At 42.4% G+C, this 20662-nt stretch overlaps 1 protein-coding gene across 1 annotated transcript in view; it reads left to right on the top strand.

The window, feature by feature from the left end:
- LOC138603963 (meiosis inhibitor protein 1) overlaps positions 1–20662 on the top strand; it is a 57417-nt gene that overhangs the window by 22353 nt on the left and 14402 nt on the right. Inside the window, 12 exon segments of the mRNA XM_069675743.1 lie at positions 193–253; positions 900–997; positions 4277–4457; positions 6589–6736; positions 7622–7807; positions 8020–8151; positions 8379–8568; positions 13867–13983; positions 16101–16211; positions 18494–18672; positions 18981–19065; positions 20306–20490. Coding sequence (XP_069531844.1) covers positions 193–253; positions 900–997; positions 4277–4457; positions 6589–6736; positions 7622–7807; positions 8020–8151; positions 8379–8568; positions 13867–13983; positions 16101–16211; positions 18494–18672; positions 18981–19065; positions 20306–20490 — 1673 coding nt within the window.

Raw genomic sequence — 20662 nt, forward strand, 5'->3', positions numbered from 1 at the left:
TGTTACTGTTTACTCGCCACTTAGCTCCCCTTCCCTCTCTGGGAAAAAATCTTCGAGATTATTACTTTAAAATATGCGTGTTTAATTACCATGTTTTTGTTTCTCTTCTGAACTTGTTTAGAAAAGGTAACAAACAGTTTCATCATTCTTCCTGTCTTATCCTTCCCTTGATTCTCCTCCTCTTTCCTCCAGCGTCCTCTGGTTTCTACCGGCTGGCTCTGGAACACAGAGGGTACCTCTGTGCAGGAAACGGGTAGTGTACCATGTAACAGTGAAACCTGAGGACACACAGATATACACACGGCACTTAACAAAGCACTGCTGTATATAAGGTGTAGCTTTTTGTGTCTTTGTGTGCATGTGTTTGTGTTTGTTCAATGCATGGGTTCTGGGAAAGTTGAGTGCACGTTGCACACTGAGAAAGATAACATGACGGAGGCATCTGTGATTTCTGAGTCACTCTATCTACTTCTTCCAATAAGCCAGTCTTCTCAGCAGTGTGTCTGTCGCAGAGCAACAGATCTGCAGCTTCAAAGTGTGTGTGTGTGTGTTTAGACTTTTCAGTTCCATGTCTGTGAGCATATTTGCTTTTGCGGGTGTACGTCGGAGTGAGTCTGTGGTTGACTGTAGGTTTTCGGCCCCCCTGCTCTGAGCTGTAATGAAACTGAACCATGCCGTGCCTGTGTTTCATATTTAAAAGGACTAACTCAGAGCACATCCTGTCCTGTGCCTCACAGTTCACTCTTCACTGTTTAGACTGTGCATAGTACAAGATGTGTGCTCATTGTTTGTCTCAGAAGCCCTCATTCTTTCTTTCTGTAGTCCTCCTGCTTTGTTTCAACTCCCTTTTCTTTGTATTCATGTTTATTTTCTCTTCTCCCTCTTACCGTCTCTTTCAGGACCCCATATTTGAATGCGGCTTGCTGTGGTTTTCTACAGAAACTCAGTATGTGTCTGCTTGCACAGTCAGACCCCTCTTCTGGCTCCCACCAACATGGTATGCAAATGTGCACACACACTTTGCACAAGTCACAGATCTACATGCAGCACCAGTTAAAACCTATTATTATTGTCAGCTCTCAAGCCATGATGTCACGCTTCTAGTTATGTAAGACTGTGTTGACCAGAACTGCTGATGCTGTGAGACACTTAAGCTGTTTGTTTTGTGTGAAGAAGGTCAGGTCAGGAATCATTCCCTTTAAGACTCAGTGAGTTCGTTTTATCAGGAATTACATGACTTGACTGACTTTTTCATTGATGGTATGGAGCTTTCCCACCTGCAACATAATGAACCTTCACTGTGCAACTTACCTAAAAAAGTTGTCTTTATGTGACATTTATTAGGTTAGATTTAATCTTAAGGGCTGCATGGTGGTGCAGTCACATTTAGCAGATTTGTAGTTCGAACCCTGGTGGGCCTTTCTGTGTGGAGTTTGCATGGTGTCCTCGTGCATGCGTGGCTTCCGTCCGGGTACTCCACCTTCTTCCCACAGTCCGAAGACATGCTCGTTAATTGGTGACTCTTAAATTGCCCGTAGGTGTGAATGTGAGCGTGCAAGGTTGTGTGTCTCAGTGTGTCAGCCCTGTGATTGACTGGTGATCAGTCCAGGATGTACCCTGCCTCTCGCCCTGCTGGGATAGGCTCCGGCCCCCCCGCGACCTTGAACAGGATAAGCGGTATAGATAATGGATGGATGGATTTCAGTTTTTCTCTCTGCCTTGTCGGCTCATGCTCACTCTCTCTCTCTTTTCTCTTTATGTTGAATTTAAACATCAAACAACATTCTCATTCCCAATAGAGACATCTGTTTTCTTTAAGTTAACCCTGGGTTTGTTAACTTAAACAGCCTTCAACTGAACTGTGAAGAAGTTCACTAACAAGACCACGCCATTGTTGCGGTATAAAAGTAGTTTATTTGAAATATGCTAAAGGTATGAGGTTGGGTGGGATGAGAGGGGGTTGAAAGAGGTCAAGTCAGCTGGAGCCGTCAGGAACCTGGGGGTTGAGACTCAGGGTGGGGGCACGTCTGGGCGCGCTTTCTGTTTCAGCATCCCCATCTCCCCAGTGGTTCCTGTGTTGAGATGGGAGAGAGGAGAGGAGTGAGGTTTAGGGGGGAAGGTTTTGAGAACTGAGACAGACAGGAGAGAAGGGGTTATATGTGTACGCACAGGTAATTGCATTAGGGTGGCAGAGGTGTGACAGCTAACGAGACACAGGTGATGGAGTTAGTGAGGGAGGCGTGTCCTGTTCCTGAACTTATGTTATAATAACTTCATAAAACAGAAGCGTTTCTTTGCTGATTTAAAGCCTTGAATGCCAGTGCACATTGTGACAACACTAACATTTAACAGAACACAGGTAACATTTCTAGTTAAAGGGGAACTGGTAAAGCTGCGTATAAAAGTACAAATTTATTTTACTGGAAACTGCAGTTGTTCCCAGGAGACACGCTGTGGCAGTGAGACTAGAGTTGAGTAAATATTTCTTTGAGGTAATGAGATGTTTGAGTTGTGCAAGCAAGTGAGTTTGTGGCTGTGAATAATGAGCGCTGTAGAGCTAGACTTCTGTCTTTATTCGGTCTGTCAACATCTTGTAGTCATTACCTGTGTCTGTGTCATTTTCAGCCTTTCCTCTTCACTATCATGTTATATGTTTAAGTCATGATAATAATACTCTGTGATGTTAACTGTGACTTGTTTAGGTGGGATAGTATGTACTTATATAGCTGGTGTCTTGATATCGTAATAACAGCCGTGTGAATATTTTATAATCTTTCATCTATTGTTTCTTCTGATCAAAACCTGAGCAGGAGGCGGCGTGTCACTGAAACCTGCCACGAGGTCTGTTTGCCGTCTTTCTCCCGTCTGTTGTTTGCCTTCTCATCTTCATCATCTGTCCGTCTTCTACTTTGTTCCCCTCTCTTCCCTTTGAGACTTCTCTTCTCCGGCTGCATCGGTGCCCTTCTTCTCATTTCACATCTAAACAAGATAATTTATTTGTTGATCTGTCTGCACAGTGGCCCCTCCGGACCACAATGCTCTCTGTCATGCCATGGGTATGCAGCCTTCTACAAGTTGGCTACCCCTCCCTTTGGTTCCCTTTCTGTATTTCTGAAACTCCTTCTTTGCTTTGTTTTCCTCTCTGGCTGATTAAAGCTTCTGTGCAGTCATGCGTCAGTGACCCCTATCCCTGTCTGCCATCCCCTTGTGCCTTCTTTGTCATTCTCTCTCTGCCCGGCCCCTGCTTTCCTGCCTTTCCCTCATACACTGCATACTGTATGGCGGCGTTTCCTCCCTCACTCCACCATTAAAGGTTAAAGTAACCTCTTTTCTCCAGAAAAGGCAAGAGACTGCACTGCAGAGAGCTATTTTTTTCATTCAGTGCCATGTCTCAGTGGCTCTCTTTTCCCTTCCCCTTTTCTTACTGTATTGTTCTCCTTCAGTGTTTTATAAGCTGCATCTCATTTTCTTCTTCCACACACGCTTTCCCCTTCCCTCTTCTGCTCACTCTCTGCATTTCCCTAAAGACAACCCAGAAACGGAGGCATCGTCACGGTGCATATAGTCCCACTCTTTCAACTGTTTTGAAAAAAATGTTGAATTCCCTGCTGTGCTTCACATCTCCCCTCCCATTTCCCCTTCTCTGTCTTTCCTCTCTTAGCACTTTATGCATTATTTTTTTATTTACATTTATCTTTTTCTTTTACCCGCTGTCCCAGACTTTTAGTCTTCCATCTTTGAAGCGATTGATCCCCCTTTAGCACCATCTCACACTGGGTTTCCTCTTCATCCATTTTTCCCTTACACTTCACTTTCCCTCTTGCTGTTACCTTCATGCGTCCATCATTCCACAGTCTTTTTTTTAAATCTCATCTTCCTATTCTTTATTCAAAAATGCTATGTAACATTGCCATATTTCATAATAAAGTAAGTTATAAAAAATAAATTTAAGCATCCATCACACCACCGGCTTGGTAAATGATGGATATCAGCATTAAGTTTGGATAAACATAGATAAAAGGAAAAGTGTGAAAGTAGTTTAACCCTGCAATTTTTCACCCATAGATGTTTTTTTACAGAAACTTCAGCTTCAGCTTGGCTTTAGTTGTAAACACATTTTATCCATCCATCTCCCCTCCTCCCTATCCTTCCTCTTTCTTCTCTTATCTCGCTCTCTCTCACCCTCTCTCTAAGACTATTTGATCTTGTTGCTAGCATATTTTATGAAACCCTTTTCCTCGCTGTTTCTCTTTTTTTTTCCCGGTCCAACCCCCAGATTTTGAGGAGGTGGAGAATCTTCTGCTGTACAACCTTCCCTCTCTGTGTTATCACCTGTCAGACTGGCCTTCTCTACTACGTGGGGCCCCAGGGCTCCAGGTGTGTGAATACAAAGGACCAAGGGCCTCTCAGTACTGTCAGCTGATAATGCTGCACCTTGCCCTGCAGCAAGGAGACAGGTAATAGTGTGCACACACACAGTAATGACAAGCCACTGCACTACAAAGAGTAGTATCAAACCTTCATTAATTCCACTCACATTTCAAACCTGCACTAAAGCTTTTAGGAGTAGTTATGTTGCAATATATCAAAGCTTTGTAAGCGCAGGTTGGCCTTTCGTATATGCAAACATTTTGCCTTCTGAAAAGGGACAATATTGTTATTGAATTGAAACATAATTAACCACTAAAAATTTCCAAATCAGTAAAAAGCTTTTCTCTGATATAAATTCTGAGCACTTGTGTGTAGCAGTGCTGCAGAGAGAATACACAGAGAGGTGCAAACTTTGTTCTCCCATAGCAGCATCCATTTACACTGCACAAATTGTCTTTTAGCAGGACAGGAATTCCCCTGGTGGCTGCTGAGTAGTATTTGAGAGCTCTGTATTACTTGTGTTAAAGGGATAGTTCAGTTTGTTTGAAGTGGGGTTGTATGAGATACTTAGCAAGCAAGAGTCCAGCTGGATCATTCGGTGTTAGTTTTGTGTAATCCTCTTCAGAAAAATGATCGGTGCAGGCATACAGCTGTCTCAGTGTTGCACCTGAGGTGTGGATGTTTACATTAGCGGAGCTAGCAACCGCTACCTAACACCATTGTTACCCAGCAGTATAAAACACTTCATGGCATGAAGGAAAACAATGTCCTCGAGTCCCGTCCTTGAACGGCACTTTGTCGTTTCCATAATATTATATTTCCTTTTGTTAGTTCTCTCTTCTACAAACTGCTGACACAAACAGATTGATTATAATACAGTTGATACCACTTTGTTGGTGAGACGTCCTTATAAGTGGATACATTACTTGTGGAATTCACCCTCTGCAGCGGCATATATGCTAGCTTCCATGCCTGCACTCCAGCCAGTATCTGAACACCGGGGCTGACCGGCATCCACTGTATGTAGTACACTTACTATTGGTAGGTATCATATACAACCCCACTTCAAACAAACCAAACTATCCCTTTAAGGGAGTCAATGTAACCGCTTTCCCACTGGTCAAAAAACAGTACACCCGGGTAATTATCGCCTCTGCTCCGATCGGCATTGATGAGAGTATACTTCACTGGCAATGGGAACAGAGAGACAATCTGCATCTATACACAGGTCTTCCCCTGTCTGAAAAACCTGCGTCAACACGCTAAATTTGGTGGGGAAGGGGTATAAGAGTTGAGAGCCAACCAGCTGCACCACTACTTTGCGCTCCAGTTTTGTCTGTGTGTGGGCGTTTAAGTATTGCTTGACAGTGTTGACAGAATAAAGTGTAACAACCTTAGAAATTAGTATGACTATTTCAAGAAATGGTTGAAAGTAACCTTGAGTTTACTCATGTGGATAAAATAAGCAAACAGAGACGCTTGATGTTGTTTATAATAGCTTGAGAGTCTTACGTCAGAAAGCATCACTCTTCTCTAATGAATCCCTTGTGTGCACAAAAGACTATATTTGAGCAGCAGGAATAAAACAATCCTAGATGATATCTGGGGTCATATCACAGCGTATAAAAGTGTTATCAATATATAACCTGGAAACCAGCTGTTTTTGTACCTGCTCCCGCTGCAGCACTGCGGCTCATCGAGGGTGTTCTTAAGTACATATTTTACGACCTCAGAGATACATTGGCTTCTTTGGAAACTTTAATCTGTCCTTCTGTGGAACCTCGGCTATGCATATCCTCCAGGGAAGGGGATGAAAGCCGCTCGCTGCCACTGTGGTCTCATCAAGATTAATGGAAGCTGTGGCCAAAGATTTACATAGCGTTGGGGGGCTGAGTGTGTGTAGGGTATGTGTACTCAGGGATAGTGAGTATGTGTGCGTGTTCATATATTGTATACATTCTCAAAGGCTGTCTTTACATATGTGTGTATTTTTGCAAGATTGTGACATCACCATGCCTGGGGAGCACTTTGTGTGTTTGCCTTCTTTATGTCCCTCACACTGAGCGTGTCTGCTGAGGTGTGTTTGACATTCAACGATATGTGTGTCTTGTATTTGTATATGCTGAAATGCAAATGTTTGGCCACATCTATTAGTACGTGTAATACTGTGAGTTAATGTCATTATTAATTATGTGTGGGTGTGGGTGTTGGATTTAGGCTCCTGCCAGACCAGACGGTGTTCTCCAGTGTGGTGTGGCTGCTTCATTCGGTGCAGGAGCAGGGCTGTGCCCTGCCTCTCCTGGTGCTCCGGTCTGCCCTCTACCTGCTGGCAGTGACACAGGACAAGAGCCCCAACCTTGATCGGGTAACTGATCAGTTCACTGAGTTTAAAACACACTCTGGAACAAAAGAAATACAGTAGATATACAGCATCAGCATTAAGGTAGAGCTTAAGGAAAGTGTGTTTTATGAACCTCTATGATCATTCGTTTTTTTGTTTTACCTTTTATTGTCTATTATTTTATTTCCAGTGATAACTAAAATATTTTTTGCAGCAGATGCATATATTCTGCATCAGTCCTAAATAATCTTTTTCATTTTATTTTCTGTGAGTCAACCTAACAGTGCAGAAAGTGTGTTATAATAATTACTGAAACATCTTTACTCTTGAAGCAATGCAACATCAAGGTGTTAAGAGTTCTTGGATGGAGATGGAAGAAAAGATTCAGTTGTTCAACGTGATGTTTTTCCTGTGCTTAGAGGCGGAGGACAGCATGTTCTGGAACAAGCCTTCTGTGCAGTTTAATATGCAAACCATTAATGTGAAGGCCACGCAATTCTTAGAATCAAAGCTTGACAGCCCATATTCATCTTTTGATGAAACATCTATATTCTGCCATAAATGATTCAGCAGCAAAGGATTTTAATTATAGCTCAAGCTCTTTTCTAAACCTACACAGATCATCTAACATCCCAGAACAGGTACCTCTCTTTAGTTTGATGAACATTATGGAGCTTCAGCTTCTCTGAAAGCTCTTAAGGCAACAGTATGCTTTGTTTTGACTATGAGATAAATAAGAAGTAGATCACTTCCTGTTTTGACTGAGCGCTCTACCTAAGTGAGATTTAAAAGTAGATTCACATTTGGGTTGTGAAGAAAGTAATTTCCAACACTGCTGACTGTTGCTAACTTCTCATCTCAAAGTAAGTAAATGTCTTTTTTTTATCTTTCCTTTCCAACCTACTCAAGGCTTCTTTAAACTGCATTAGCAAGGCTCTCTCCTCCTGCCAAAGCTTCTCTTCCCCCTACATCCACCATCCTGCACTCCTCCACTTCATCTGTCGCTATCCAGAGCTCGCAGAGAAACATGGACCTCTGGTCTTAGAACTTTGGTTGACCAAGCAATCACAACCTTCAGATGCACAGCAAACCATGGTGAGGGGGAAGTTGTTTCACTTCTATCTCAGACTCACGTGTATTCATCAATGAATAACTCCACTGATTTGATTGAACTCGCTTGACTTGTTTCACTCCAACAGAGTAGCTGTCACAGTGCATTAAAGTGTATTTATAAAATTCTCTTTGACCTCTCAGAAGTTAGATTCAGAATTGATGAAAAGGTGATTTTATTTCATCACTTTTTTCAGGCAGACACACGGGAGAAGGGAGAGAAGACGGAGAGCCAAGCAGATGAGAGACAGGATCTCGAGCCAGACAGAGAAATTATGGAGATACTGACTCTTAGTGAGAAGTACCCAGCTGTGATTCTGACCCTCCTGGTGAGAACCTGAGACCCCAAACAGGAGTTTGGATGAAAGAAATTGGCCTCATTAAAGCATGGACAGTTTTTATTGCAGACTGATGTTCTGCATTGTTTGACATCCATATAGAATATTTGTTGAGGCTGACAGTCATAGGATTTTGACCTATATTCAATGCTGGTACAAAAAGATGTTGTAAACCGATCACTCTTACAGCTTGTGTGTGTCTGTCTGTACGACAACAGGACATGGTTTGCACCAGAGAGGCCCCGCTGGCTGGACGAGCCCTGGGAGTGTTGGAAGCTTTTGTGGGTGGTCAAAGAGAGTACGAGGCCAAGTTGCGTAGCAGTCTAAGGCCAGCACTGCTCCAGGCGTTACAGAGGCTTAGTGTGGAGAACATGGGCCATGGGCTTGAACAGGGACACGGTGACCAGGGTAAGAGACATAAACTCACAGAAAGAAGCTTTATATAATAATACACGTATTAAAGAAATACCTGTAGCATCCCCAAGAGAAACTATTTTCTGGCACATATTTCTGTTGAAAGCTCCTGTGTGTCAAGTGTCTTGCAATGGAAACTTTTAGAAAATATGATGAAGAATTTTTTTAATTTCAAAGCAGTCCAACATGAAAATTGTACAAGCAGTTTTTATTTACACTTTCCACCAGCGTTTGCGAGGAAATGTGTTGATAAATCACACAGCATGAATCCTTAATGACAGCTTGAAGCAGCTGCAGCGCATTGATGAAGCAGTAATAGATTCTTTCATTTAATATTAATGTGCCTCAATCAGGGGATTTTGAATATGTATTTTTGTTGGAGCTGATTGTCTATGAAGGATCAAATACAACACAACCAATGCACACACATACACCGATCAGCCATAACATTATGACCACCTGCCTACTATTGTGCAGGCCCCCCTTGTGCCACCAAAACAGCCCTGACCTGTCGAGGCATGGACTCCACTAGACCTTTACAGGTGTGCTGAGGTATCTTGCCCCAAGCCGTTAGCAGCAGATCCTTTAAGTCCTGTAAGTTGTGAGGTGGGGCCTCAATGGATCAGACTTGTTTGTCCAGCACATCCCACAGATGCTCGATTGGATTGAGATCTGGGGAATTTGGAGGCCAAGTCAACACCTTGAAGTCGTAGTCAGTCCTGAACCATTTCTGCCGGTGTGGCAGGGCTGAAAGAGACCACTGCTATTAGGGAACATGTTTCTATGAAGGGGTGTTCTTGGGCTGCAACAATGTTTAGGTAGGTGGTACATGTCAGAGTAACATCCACATGAGTCCAAAGGATTCCCAGCAAAACGTTGCCCAGAGCATCATGCCGCCTCCCCCGGCTTGCCTTCCTCCCTTAGTGCATCCTGGTGCCATGTCTTCCTCAGGTAAGCGAGATGCTCTGACCCAGTCATCTAGCCGTCACAATTTGGCCCCTTGTCAAAGTCGCTCACATCCTTACGCTTTCCCATTTTTCCTGCTTCCGACGCATCATCTTTGAGCACAAAATGTTCACTTGCTGCCTAACAAATCCACTGACATTGTGCCATTGTAACAAGATAATCAATATTATTCTCTACACCTGTCAGGTGATTCAGGTAATTCTTTTGTTTTCTTTGGTAATGAACCCTGTACTGTCTACGAACGCTAATTGGCCTCTGCTGTGCTTTAACTGTCCTTATTCTACCCAATGACAGAGCAGAGAAGTTTCATTAAACCGCTCTGCTTAGTCAGACACCAAGGACACATTTAGACAGAGGATGCTCTCTAATACCTTGTTAACTTCTTCCCTTAGTGGTTTCAGAATCCACTGCTTTAATTGTTCTTGAAAGTCCTGACAAAAAAGAATATCAATGATTGTAATACAGATTTACTACAGCATTCAAAATTCACAATCATGTATCAAGATTCAGTTTCAGAGCAGCTTTTGTCTCAGTAAAACACAGATACAGTTAAGTATAGTCAGTGGATTGAGGTAAATGTTGCTGTTTACTTCCCTGAGTTTACCCAATGTCACAGTAGGCTCTAATGCTGCTTTCCAGACAACTGGGAACTCAAGAACTCCCCAGTAGAAATTTCAGACTTCCAACCTCAGAGCGTTCCAGGTGCATGACGCCAAACGGGAATAAAAAACATGGCCGACTGTGACAAAGTGATTTTTCTATCTTTCAGAGATTATTTAAAGTAACCAGCTACCTTATCACATTAGCAACATTTCTTATAAACAGTTTCATGCAGAGCATGTGTTGACTTTATGATAGTAGTTATTTCAGTTGCTTTTCAGTTGATAGTTTACCATTAATGATGTGCCTCTCCATGGGTGCGGCCATTGCTGTGTGATGTCAGAAGAGGTCAGAAAAACTTTCCCAGTTGTCTGGAACGCAGCCTAACACTGTGAGATTTAATTAAATAAATGCACCACGGTGGTCTTCTTATCACCCCACACAGCAAAAACTGAAGTTACTTAATTATATCTCAGCTTTTTAAACTGCAGACAGCAGCGGCCTCACCTGGGCTGCTTGGTCTTTGATGTCTTTCTTCATATTTACTTAAAAGTTATTTTTGGTAAATAAAACAGTTTCTGGTTAAACGTTTTTCTAAAGAATTTCCTCTGCATAGTGAACCTCACACGCTGCACAACATCAAACTGATGAGACCTCACAAGAAGTCAATTTACACCTCAACTCCCAAGTTAACTGGAAATTAGAAATACTCATTCTACAAGCTTTAATTTTCTCCGTTTCCCTGAAGAAAATGGCTGAAAAGCATTCAGTGCCAGTTTTTGCTACTTGATTATAACCCCTGCCCTGGCTGTGTGTACCAAGCAAATAGCTGGCAGATGAAAAGAAGAGACTGATGACAGTGGCAGTACCACTTGCGTTTATTTTCTACCAACAAGCAGAAAAATTGTGGCAAGAAAAAATATACGAGTGACAGCAGGATTAGAAATTGCTACTGAAACTAGCCACATTTTTTTCATTGAAATACAAAGTATTCATGCAAGAAGGTTGACGTTTGTAATTTATGTGTTGAAATGTTTGTCAGGGAATTTTGATAAGATTTTTTTTGTTGGCCATTCCCGCTGGCAGCATTTTCTTTTTGTCGGCTTTAATAGCTTCTTAAATGCAGTGCGTTATTTTTTTGCGCTGGCAGCGCACACAACCTCAATTTTAGAGCGCTTCTCACCAGCGCTTACTGTTGCTAGGTTAAGAAAGTTGCCTGGAGGCACCCTGCTGTAGTAGTTGTAACCGTTAAGTCCGTTTTGTGAAAGGAGATTTTACCAAGAAAACATAAAAACAATGGAAAGGAATCGTGTCCTGGCATTAGCAGCAGCTCTACACCTGGAAATTGTACCCTTGAAAAAAATAAAAGGATTAGCTTCTCCTCCACCATTGTAGTTGAAAAAGTTGATGTCTTAAGTCCCGCCCCTAAGTTATTTTGATTGATCGGTGAGGGAGAAGTGACTTTGAAGAGCGCTGCGGTGTTCCAAAAGTTGAACTATTTTCATCCGAGAGCGTTGAAAACGCTGAACTGCATTGGTGTTATGCAGTAGTAAATAGTAGTTAGTAGTTAGTGGACACAGGCCCTTATAATTGAGCCAAAGGACAGTTGTTCATCAAGTAAGATAAAACAGACACAGCATAATCCAACATACTTCCATATAATAATGCTTTATTACGGAAGCCCAAAGTGGACATGCATCCATACATTATATTTTCCCATGATAACGAATAATTTCTTTTTATCGAGAACTTTTCCTCATTATTTGGAGAAAACAAAAGTGGTTTTCTTGTGATAACGGGATAATTTTCTGGCCATCTAGAAAACAAAACAACAGGCTGGTCACTGATATTGCCATACCGCCATTGCCCACACTAAGCCTATTTCTATTGTTTTTGTTTGTTTATTGTTTGTTTTGTGCAACTCTGAGGATACGAGTTATGATCATGTGACGTTAGGGTGGTGAAGCGTTGTTATCTTGAGATAACAAGATAAATAAGTCAAGATCTCAAGAAAACATCTGGAAATTACTCGTTATCAGGGGAAAATTAAGTAAATAAAATGTATGTATGTCCGCATAGGGCTTCCGTAAATGATTTGCTTTGCAAGGCAACCTTGGTTTAAACTGCAGAGTAAACACAGGACAAAAACCTGGTTGTGTTTAAATTGAATTGAAATGGCAAAGAGTTGGTAGAGCACTTTTGCTTCTGATTAATGCTGGAAGGAAGGAACCATTAATCCTCTGTTAAAACGAATCCCCCCCGGCATCCTTAATGCAGACGGTGGGAAGTGAGATACTTGTTTATCTAGATGACTCTCCTGAATGGAGCGTTTTGTCATTTGTTTCAACAGACAGTTGTAGCAGTGTGCACAAGGTTGCAGAAATTCAGTATTCGGATGGTAAAAAGTAGGAATAGACAAGAAGAAGTCTTTTGAGGTAACTCAGGTTAAATCAAACATTTACTTCCACTGCAACCTGTTGTGTTTACTTCATAATGTACAGCATTTGTTTGATGATGTCATAGAAGAGATAGTATACATCAGAAAAAACACATCTTTGCTGCCTGTTAATTATCTGCTACAGAAGATGAGAGCTAATTATAGTTTCCTCATATTCTAAGAGTTTAAGCAGTTTAGTAGAACAATAACAGTGCTGTCATGTCTTGATGTTAATTCCTGTAATTAAACACAACTTCAAAGGAGATGAAGATCATGGTAAAAACTGTACATGAAGATGCTATAAATTCTTGTTGGAATAAGAAACACCTTGAAGTTTCCAGTCTTAAATGCTCAATTTACACATTTTGATTCAAATATTGTGCATCACATGCCTGCTGATCTGGTGCTGTAATGTGCTTTTGGTAGAGGTGTCTACCAGATGGTGTTGTTATGTCTGTAAACTTGACGAGGTCAATGAGCACAGCTGACGGGCACGACACCAGTGCACCAGCAGGGGATTCGGGAACTGTTGCTGTGGTTAGCCTTCGCCTGCTTTATGCTCATCCTGGGTCCTGTGGGGATTACAGACGGTAATCCGTGCACGGTTTCCAATTCAGCCCACAGTAATTTGCATTAATATATACTTTATATTAGCCTGTAATGCGGCTGCATCCTAAGGGGAGACTTTTAATGCTATGCACTACAGGGGTTGATAGAAGTATGTTGAAGACTGTTCTGCCTGATCCTTCTGCAGACTCTTTTTTTTCACAGGTCTCCTGCTCTTTGTCTTCTTCTACCTCATCTCCCTTTTCACACTCCATCCCTCCTCTCTCTGTTTTTCTTTCACTGGCAACCCTGAATAATGTATGTGTGCATGATAATCTATAATATTTAGTGAGCAAGATGTGCTACCTTTTCCTTGATATTGTCTCCTTTTCGTGATATCGGTGTGCTCAAGCCATCTCCTTGTTGGTAAACCAGAACTTCATAAAGTCTACAATTTACTGCAAGATACTCTCACATGTTTTAAGCAACATAATTTAACTATTCAATCTTTAAATAACAGCTTCAAAGTCATCGCAATATGGATAATTGTGCCAATTTCATCCCCGCTCTTTGCCCTGAACGCCTGCTCATGCACTATATAACTTGGGTCAACTGGGTAAGATCTCTTAGAAAAGGAATCTGGCACAGAGTTAACCTGTGTTTGACTTTGGTGGAGGAAACTACTTTCACTCACTCTCTTCAGCCTCCCTCAAAGCCCTTTCACTCTGTGTCTCTTTGTTTAGCAGTGAACTCACTCCCTCTGGTGCTGAAGCTGCTTTGTGTGATGCAGGCCAGTGACCCACCTTCATCGTCCTCCTACAGTAAGATGGACGGAGTGCACTTCAAGCTGCTCTACCATGGTGAGGTCAAGGGTCTACTCCCCACAGACATGATCTATTTAAATACATACACACACGCAGTTCCTATACATTGTTTACATTGGTCTTCTTAGTCAAACAAACGCCCTACATTAGAGCCAGAGCCACAAAATGCTTGCGACATTACAGGCAGACTAACAAGGGCACACACACACATTGCCACACGTACACGCATGCTTCACATGTGCCTGTCTATTCAACATATTGTCACGTTGCGGGGTAGCTAGACAGATGGAGGAAGATCAAGGAAGAGGTGACGTGCGTTGCTCGCTCAACAGAGCCCAGATTTAGTTCCTTGTCGCAGCAACAGCTAACCTGAGGTTGAGATGTCCCCTGAAAAACAACAACCAGGTTGGCTAACATCTTTTCTCGCTAATGCCTGGCCCACACTAAAAGAGTTTTCAAATATTAACAAATGTTGAAAATGTGAGAGACGACACACATGACGATATATAATCAGTTGCTGTGTCCGAAACCGCATACTAACGTACTGCCTACTGCATACTCAAACAGTATGTACTGCATACTGCCTACTAACCTGACTATTAGGATGCCGGTGGCTTCATACTCAGAGCCGTCTTTTCCGTATCCCGTGACTTAATTGTTTACGTATGTCCGGTCTGATCTCCGGTTCATCTCCGCCATAGTAGAAGCTGAATAGCCGCAATGCATTTTGGGACGGTTGAGTACAACCAGTGAGCTCCCGTCTCATACTCAAATATCCGGGTCGATCTAGTATACATCCGGGCATTTCTCGCATACACAAAATGGCATACTATGAGATGGGAACGCATGACATACTCAATTTTACGCCACGGTTAGTATGATTAGTATGACAGTATGCGGTTTCGAACACACCGATAGATTTAACAGTTTTGCTCCTATAGTGTGTGGTCAGCAACAATTATGCCAGTACAGCACACCACACACTAACAGATTCATTCACCAACAACCAGAGTCTGACTCTCACAACTGGAAATCTCACTAAATCTCTCGAGGTCAAACGCGACTCTAGATTAATCAAACATGGCGACGACGGGCAGGAAGAATTGCCGGTGATAGTTTTTTGATTTTTTACTGGAAATTCACAAAGAAAAAAGAACAAACTGCGGATGAAGTGGTGGAGACGGCGTGAACATGGGCTGTACATGTTACTTTATGCTCCCTGTTTGCTTTTGTTGTGCTTCCTTCTTCAGTCAGCTTGCTTCCCCATTGGCTATTGTTTAGTTCCATGTGACAATCCACACAACAGGATAACAGATTTTAAATATTGAACATGTTTAATATATTTAATATATTGAAATCGGTGCGGCCATGACGGCCTTCCGAGCAGATCGGGGGAAGTAAAATCACTCTTAACATCCCTCACACCACAGGAAGATCTGGCAAGATGACCTTTAGAACCATCAAAAAATCTGGACTTTCCTCACGATTGTCAGAAGTGTGTACCCCGCTTTAGCTCTCGCTCACTCAATATGCACCTATTTCTTCCCAAAATGCAGAGCTCCCACTTAAAAGTAGCTTTATAACAATAACTCCCTCTTCTCTCCCTCCCTCCCTCCTGACTTGTTAGCTAGTTACCGGCTGGACACCTCCCTGCAAAACAACAGTAACTTATACCCAGCATTACAATACCTTTAATTTAATATCGTCAATAAAACCCCCTGAGAGGAGTGCTCGCTGCCGATCTGCTGATACATTTAATGCTGTTTAGAAATGCACAAGACCCGTCTGGCAAATTAACCCTGAGCAGAACATGATTACAGTCGGATCTGCTTTTCTTTTCGCATCGATGTCAAGACCCCTCATCCCTCTGTGATTTATAGCTTCCTTTCTGTCTTTTTACCTCATTAGTGCGATGTCATTCTGTGTTGGTAGTTATGTTTTCCAGCCCTTCATCGCTGACATTTTCATCGACAGGTCAGATTATTTCGGTCTTTACAGGCCGTTGGGAGATATGACATGACAAGCACACATTTTATCTGTCACATGGTGCCTCGGTGTCTCTCTTAAATGAAATGTTTATCAAACGCCTTTGAATGTGCTGCGGATAAAATATTAGATAAGTGAGCCATCAGACTTTAATGTGTGCTTTTCAGTGAGTAATATAGCGGGGAGATTGGAGCCTGCCAACACAGGGAGCCTGCTTCCTGCCTTCAACTACCTGTACTGCTGCCTGACTATGTCCCCTGCGCACTGCACCGACAGAGGTTAGACACTTTCTGTCTCTCTCTCTCTACAACCATGTTTTTTTACTCTTTCTTTTGACACTCTGCCTCTTCACCCCATGCACCTCTCTCTCTCTCTCTATTTCTTCTTCCTCTTTTGAATGAGTCAACCATGTAGTATAGAAACACACAGGAAAATAATAAGCACAAGCTGACACCTGCTGTACATCTTTGCTTAATGAGCCTTAGTTGACACTTTTACACGTACAGTTATGCCGTCAAGTCTGAGAGTATCTCGCACTTTGGCCAAAAGTATGACAAACACTCGGGGTCTTGTTGTCACCTTGCCAAACCTAACTATATGTAATGCATAGACAAAACCACACGTACAAAAACAAACATACAAACACCCACGTAGAAACATGGTGAGTAGATCATGCTCAGAGATCTTACATAGTCAGAAACACACACATTATGTAACAAGGATGAACACAGGTTGTTTTCTTTTTACAGATTAAAGAACAAGAGAGAATTTTACATATGAGGTCTCCTTGAGGTTTTATAAGACATCTCTGTTAAAAGGAAACATCATTCTTGAATGTTGTGAAGCCAATGCAAATTTATAATCCATGAGCCAAAACAGAAGAAACCCCACTGTAGAACTTAATAGGAATTCAGCTCTATTTACAGATTCTACATAGAAACATTGAATCTGTAGGCAGGGACGAAGATTTCCGGGATGGCAATCGTTCTCGTTTCCGTTTGAACTACGCTTGTAGTCCGAGTAATACTGACCAATCACGTATGAGCAGGCTGTGTGAAGAGCAAAAGCAGGCGGAACGTAATGTGCTGTATTGACATCCCGGCTTCCATCAGCGTCATCTGACGATGATTTAGCTTCTTATTAATCTCTACAAACAGACGTCTGCATGCTAACCGCTAACAATCCCTTCTAGATCTAAAATCTAACTTGAGATTGAAAGCCGTTCAGCGTTCAGATTTCCCGACTTCCTCAAATGCATCAGATCGATCTGACCTCCATTCAACAAACGAGCATTTTAAACGTAGTTTTCTTCCCCTCTCGAGGACAAACCTGACAGAGCTTCATTTTGACTTGTTACTGATCTGCATAATGTTGTTGAAATTTTGGCAAAGGTAAGACCTATTAGTTAAATTAAATCACAAAATAAACAGGTTCTTTTCTGTAAACAATGCAGAAAAGGAAGTTGTTTATCACTTACCGCTGGCTACACGCCCGGCATGTGCACCGGTGTCCCCAGAGGCTATATCGTTGTCAGACTGTGGCTGATGGGATCCCAGATTGAATAGGAATAGAATAGAATATCTTTATTGTCATCGCACCAGGTACAACGAAATTGAATGTGCAACTCGCCATCAGTGCAACAATAAAACAAAGTAAGTAATAAGCAGCAGTTAAAGACACATTAGAAACAAAGGTAGTAAGGTCCAACATGTGCAAATATACGATAATAAAGGTCAGAGTAGGCAGTTATGAGGGGCATTTAGGGGACTGATTAGGAGCGGCTGTGGCTCCAGGAATGAAACCGTTCCTAAACAGGTGTGATACATGATCTCCAATATTTGGAGCGATCAAGTCATGTCACATTTCCTCTTATTAAAGGCATAATTTTGTGGTACATAATTTGTTTTTAACTTCATTACAAGCCTAAACCTAAACAGGACAGAGAACTCAGCAGAGGTCAGCAGTGAGCTTGTTTGTAGTTTAAAGGTGAGGCTGGAGGCCAGAGAGCAGGGACACCATTAGGCAGCAAGGCGTTCTGTGCACATAGCATTAATGCACTGCTTCTGCTGCAGCCTACCAACACTCACCATCTGCCTCTTCATCACCGGTGGTGAGTTTACTGATGAGTGTTACTTCAGCCTCAAGCTGGATGGTGTTTAATCAGATGGTGAGGAGGACTTTCCTCTATCTCAAGGCAACGATGAGGATATTATATCTTAAAATAACATTTGCATCATGGTTTTTCTAGTACTTACAGTTGATCTGGTGCTGACTGTGCACTGCATATAACCCCTGTGTTATGCAAATGATTTCATTTTATATTCTGTTCATTTTGCTGATGCAGTTTAACATGTGTATCGCTTTGTAATGTTCCAAATTTCTCAAAGGTGCCACAGCAAGTTCTTGGTGTGTGTGTGTGTGTAACTGTGGGTAGGTGCCCAAAGCACCTCACCATGTAGTCACCCAGCCCAACTGCTGTTCACACACACACACACACACACACACACACTGACAGGCATAGATCCCATCAAAGTGGAAAGTAGTGCTTTCTCCTCCCCAGCTGTCTCCACGCTACTCTCCAACAGTGGACTGATGGACCAGCTGCAGACGGTCCTCTCCTCCGCCTCCTCCTCTGCTCCATCCCTCCTTCCATCAGCCTGTCCTCTTTCAGCCCTGCTGTGCTGCTGCCATCTACTCCTGTCCTCCCTCATTACCTTGCAGCACTTTAACTCTACTCAGGTACACACTTCAGCTATGCTTTGCTCTTATCACAACTTCAGGACAGAACGTAATGCACAGTCAAGGGCAAGGCACAGAATGTAGAGGAAATAAGAGCCGAGATTCAGATGTGGAATACAAAATATCTATTGGTTATCATTTGTTACAAACTCCAGTAGACTATAAAACAACAGTTTGTCCCTGCTCGCTACTTGAAGTGCACAGATAATATATTCCGTCTTGCAATGAGATATTTGTTTCTTATCATATTATTCCTCTGATCCGTCCCTCTCTCCCTTGTTCTCTCTCTCCCCTCTCCATTATTCAAGGTCCATAAGAGCATCAGATGGAGTCTGGACACAGCTGTGCAGCGACTCTTCGTTCAGAAAAGGAACACAGACGATCTATTGCTGGGTAACAAAATCAGAGTTTATTATCATGATTATTATTTAAAGACTTCCACGCTTACAGAGAACAGATGCTCAAACAAGTCATCAGCATTGCAAGGGCTGTGGTTAAACGAACTGTGTGCAAACCAGGAACACTATAATGTTCTTACATGAATGTGTTCTTATTTTGTCTTTTGCCTTTATGTTTCCATCCTTAAATCTCTTCTCAGTTTCACCAGTTCTGGAATTTTGTGCTGCTCCATTTAACATTCTTCAGTGCATTTACAGACACACTAAAGGGTGTGTAAAACCTCAACTGTAATTATGACAGAAGCTGCGTACATTAACCCCATGATTGGAATAGTTAAATAGAGTTTGGTTGCACTCCAGCCTGTTTGTCAATGTTTTATCGCAGCGGAGGTAACCAAACCTCGGGCATGCGTTTCACACACTTTCATTATATTAAGTAGCCCACATCCTGCTGCTCCATCCGGAGACAGATCATCCCTGCTGCTCCCGTGTTTCTGTCTGTCAGCTGGATAAGTGGCCTGTCAGGATCGCTGTGATGTATCGGCTCCCTCCCTCTTCCGCCTTTCTCTCCTTCTCTCTTCACTCCTTCACTCAGTGACCATCCTCTCTGTCTTTCTGTCTCTCTTTTTTTTTTTATCTCCCTTATGCTTTCCATTCTACCCTTCATTTTCCATCCAAACATCCATCCCTCTTTCTATCTCTGCTCCGTCTCTCCTCCCTCTCTTCTGCTGCCACTAATTGAGTCCTCTCTCCCTCAGAGAGCTCTAATCTCAGTATGCATGGCATGAGTGCAATTCAAATGTCTGGCAGCTCTGAGTTTGGATCACACTGTGTTTTGGCGGTGTCTCTCAATTTATCTCCATTACTTCTTTGGGAACCCTCAGTATTGCTGACCTCCTTCACCCCCTCTCTGTCACTGTCTCATACACTCTCTAAGAGTTGGCACTGACATCTTAAACATCTTGCCATAGCTTTTTGTAACATACAGTATATTAATTCCAAAATTGCCCTCTGTAAAGTTAAACCTTTCGTCTTCCTTTTATCTGTGCCTCTCTTTCCTCTGCGACCTGCTTTTACTGTATTCACTCACCTCTCTGTGTGCTCACTCACTGCTTCTTGTTCAACCAAGCACCTGTTTTGTACTGTGACCTTGCCCTCAACATTGCTTGCAACTCTCTCTAGTTTTCCAGCCATTTACCGGTCCTCCTTTACTCCTTCCCTCTCACTCTTTCCAGTCAGCCACTTGAGGTTGCTGCAGGCTCTCCTTGATGTTGACCTGGCATCAGCAGTGGTGTGTTTGAGCACTGATTCTGGCTTGGTCGGGCCCAGACCTCTGGGAGTTGAAGACGGTGCTTTGCACCCGCTTGGCACCAGAGGCGTCCAGCTCCTCTCTGCTGCTCTCACTGGACTTCTTTTGCAGGTATTTGTGTGTGTTTGTGTGTGTGTTTGTTTGCTACAATCAGCTCTGTCAAAAAGTGTATTTACCTCTTAACACTCAGTCGGGACACTTTAAATTCAACAAATTATTTTATCAGCATGTATTTGGGGCCTTTTTGACTCGATAATGTGAATTTCATTTCATTTATAATGTT

Source organism: Semicossyphus pulcher, unplaced genomic scaffold (genome assembly GCF_022749685.1).
Source record: "Semicossyphus pulcher isolate SPU_LCO1_2020_fin unplaced genomic scaffold, fSemPul1.0.p SCAF_25, whole genome shotgun sequence".
NCBI lineage: Eukaryota > Metazoa > Chordata > Actinopteri > Labriformes > Labridae > Semicossyphus > Semicossyphus pulcher.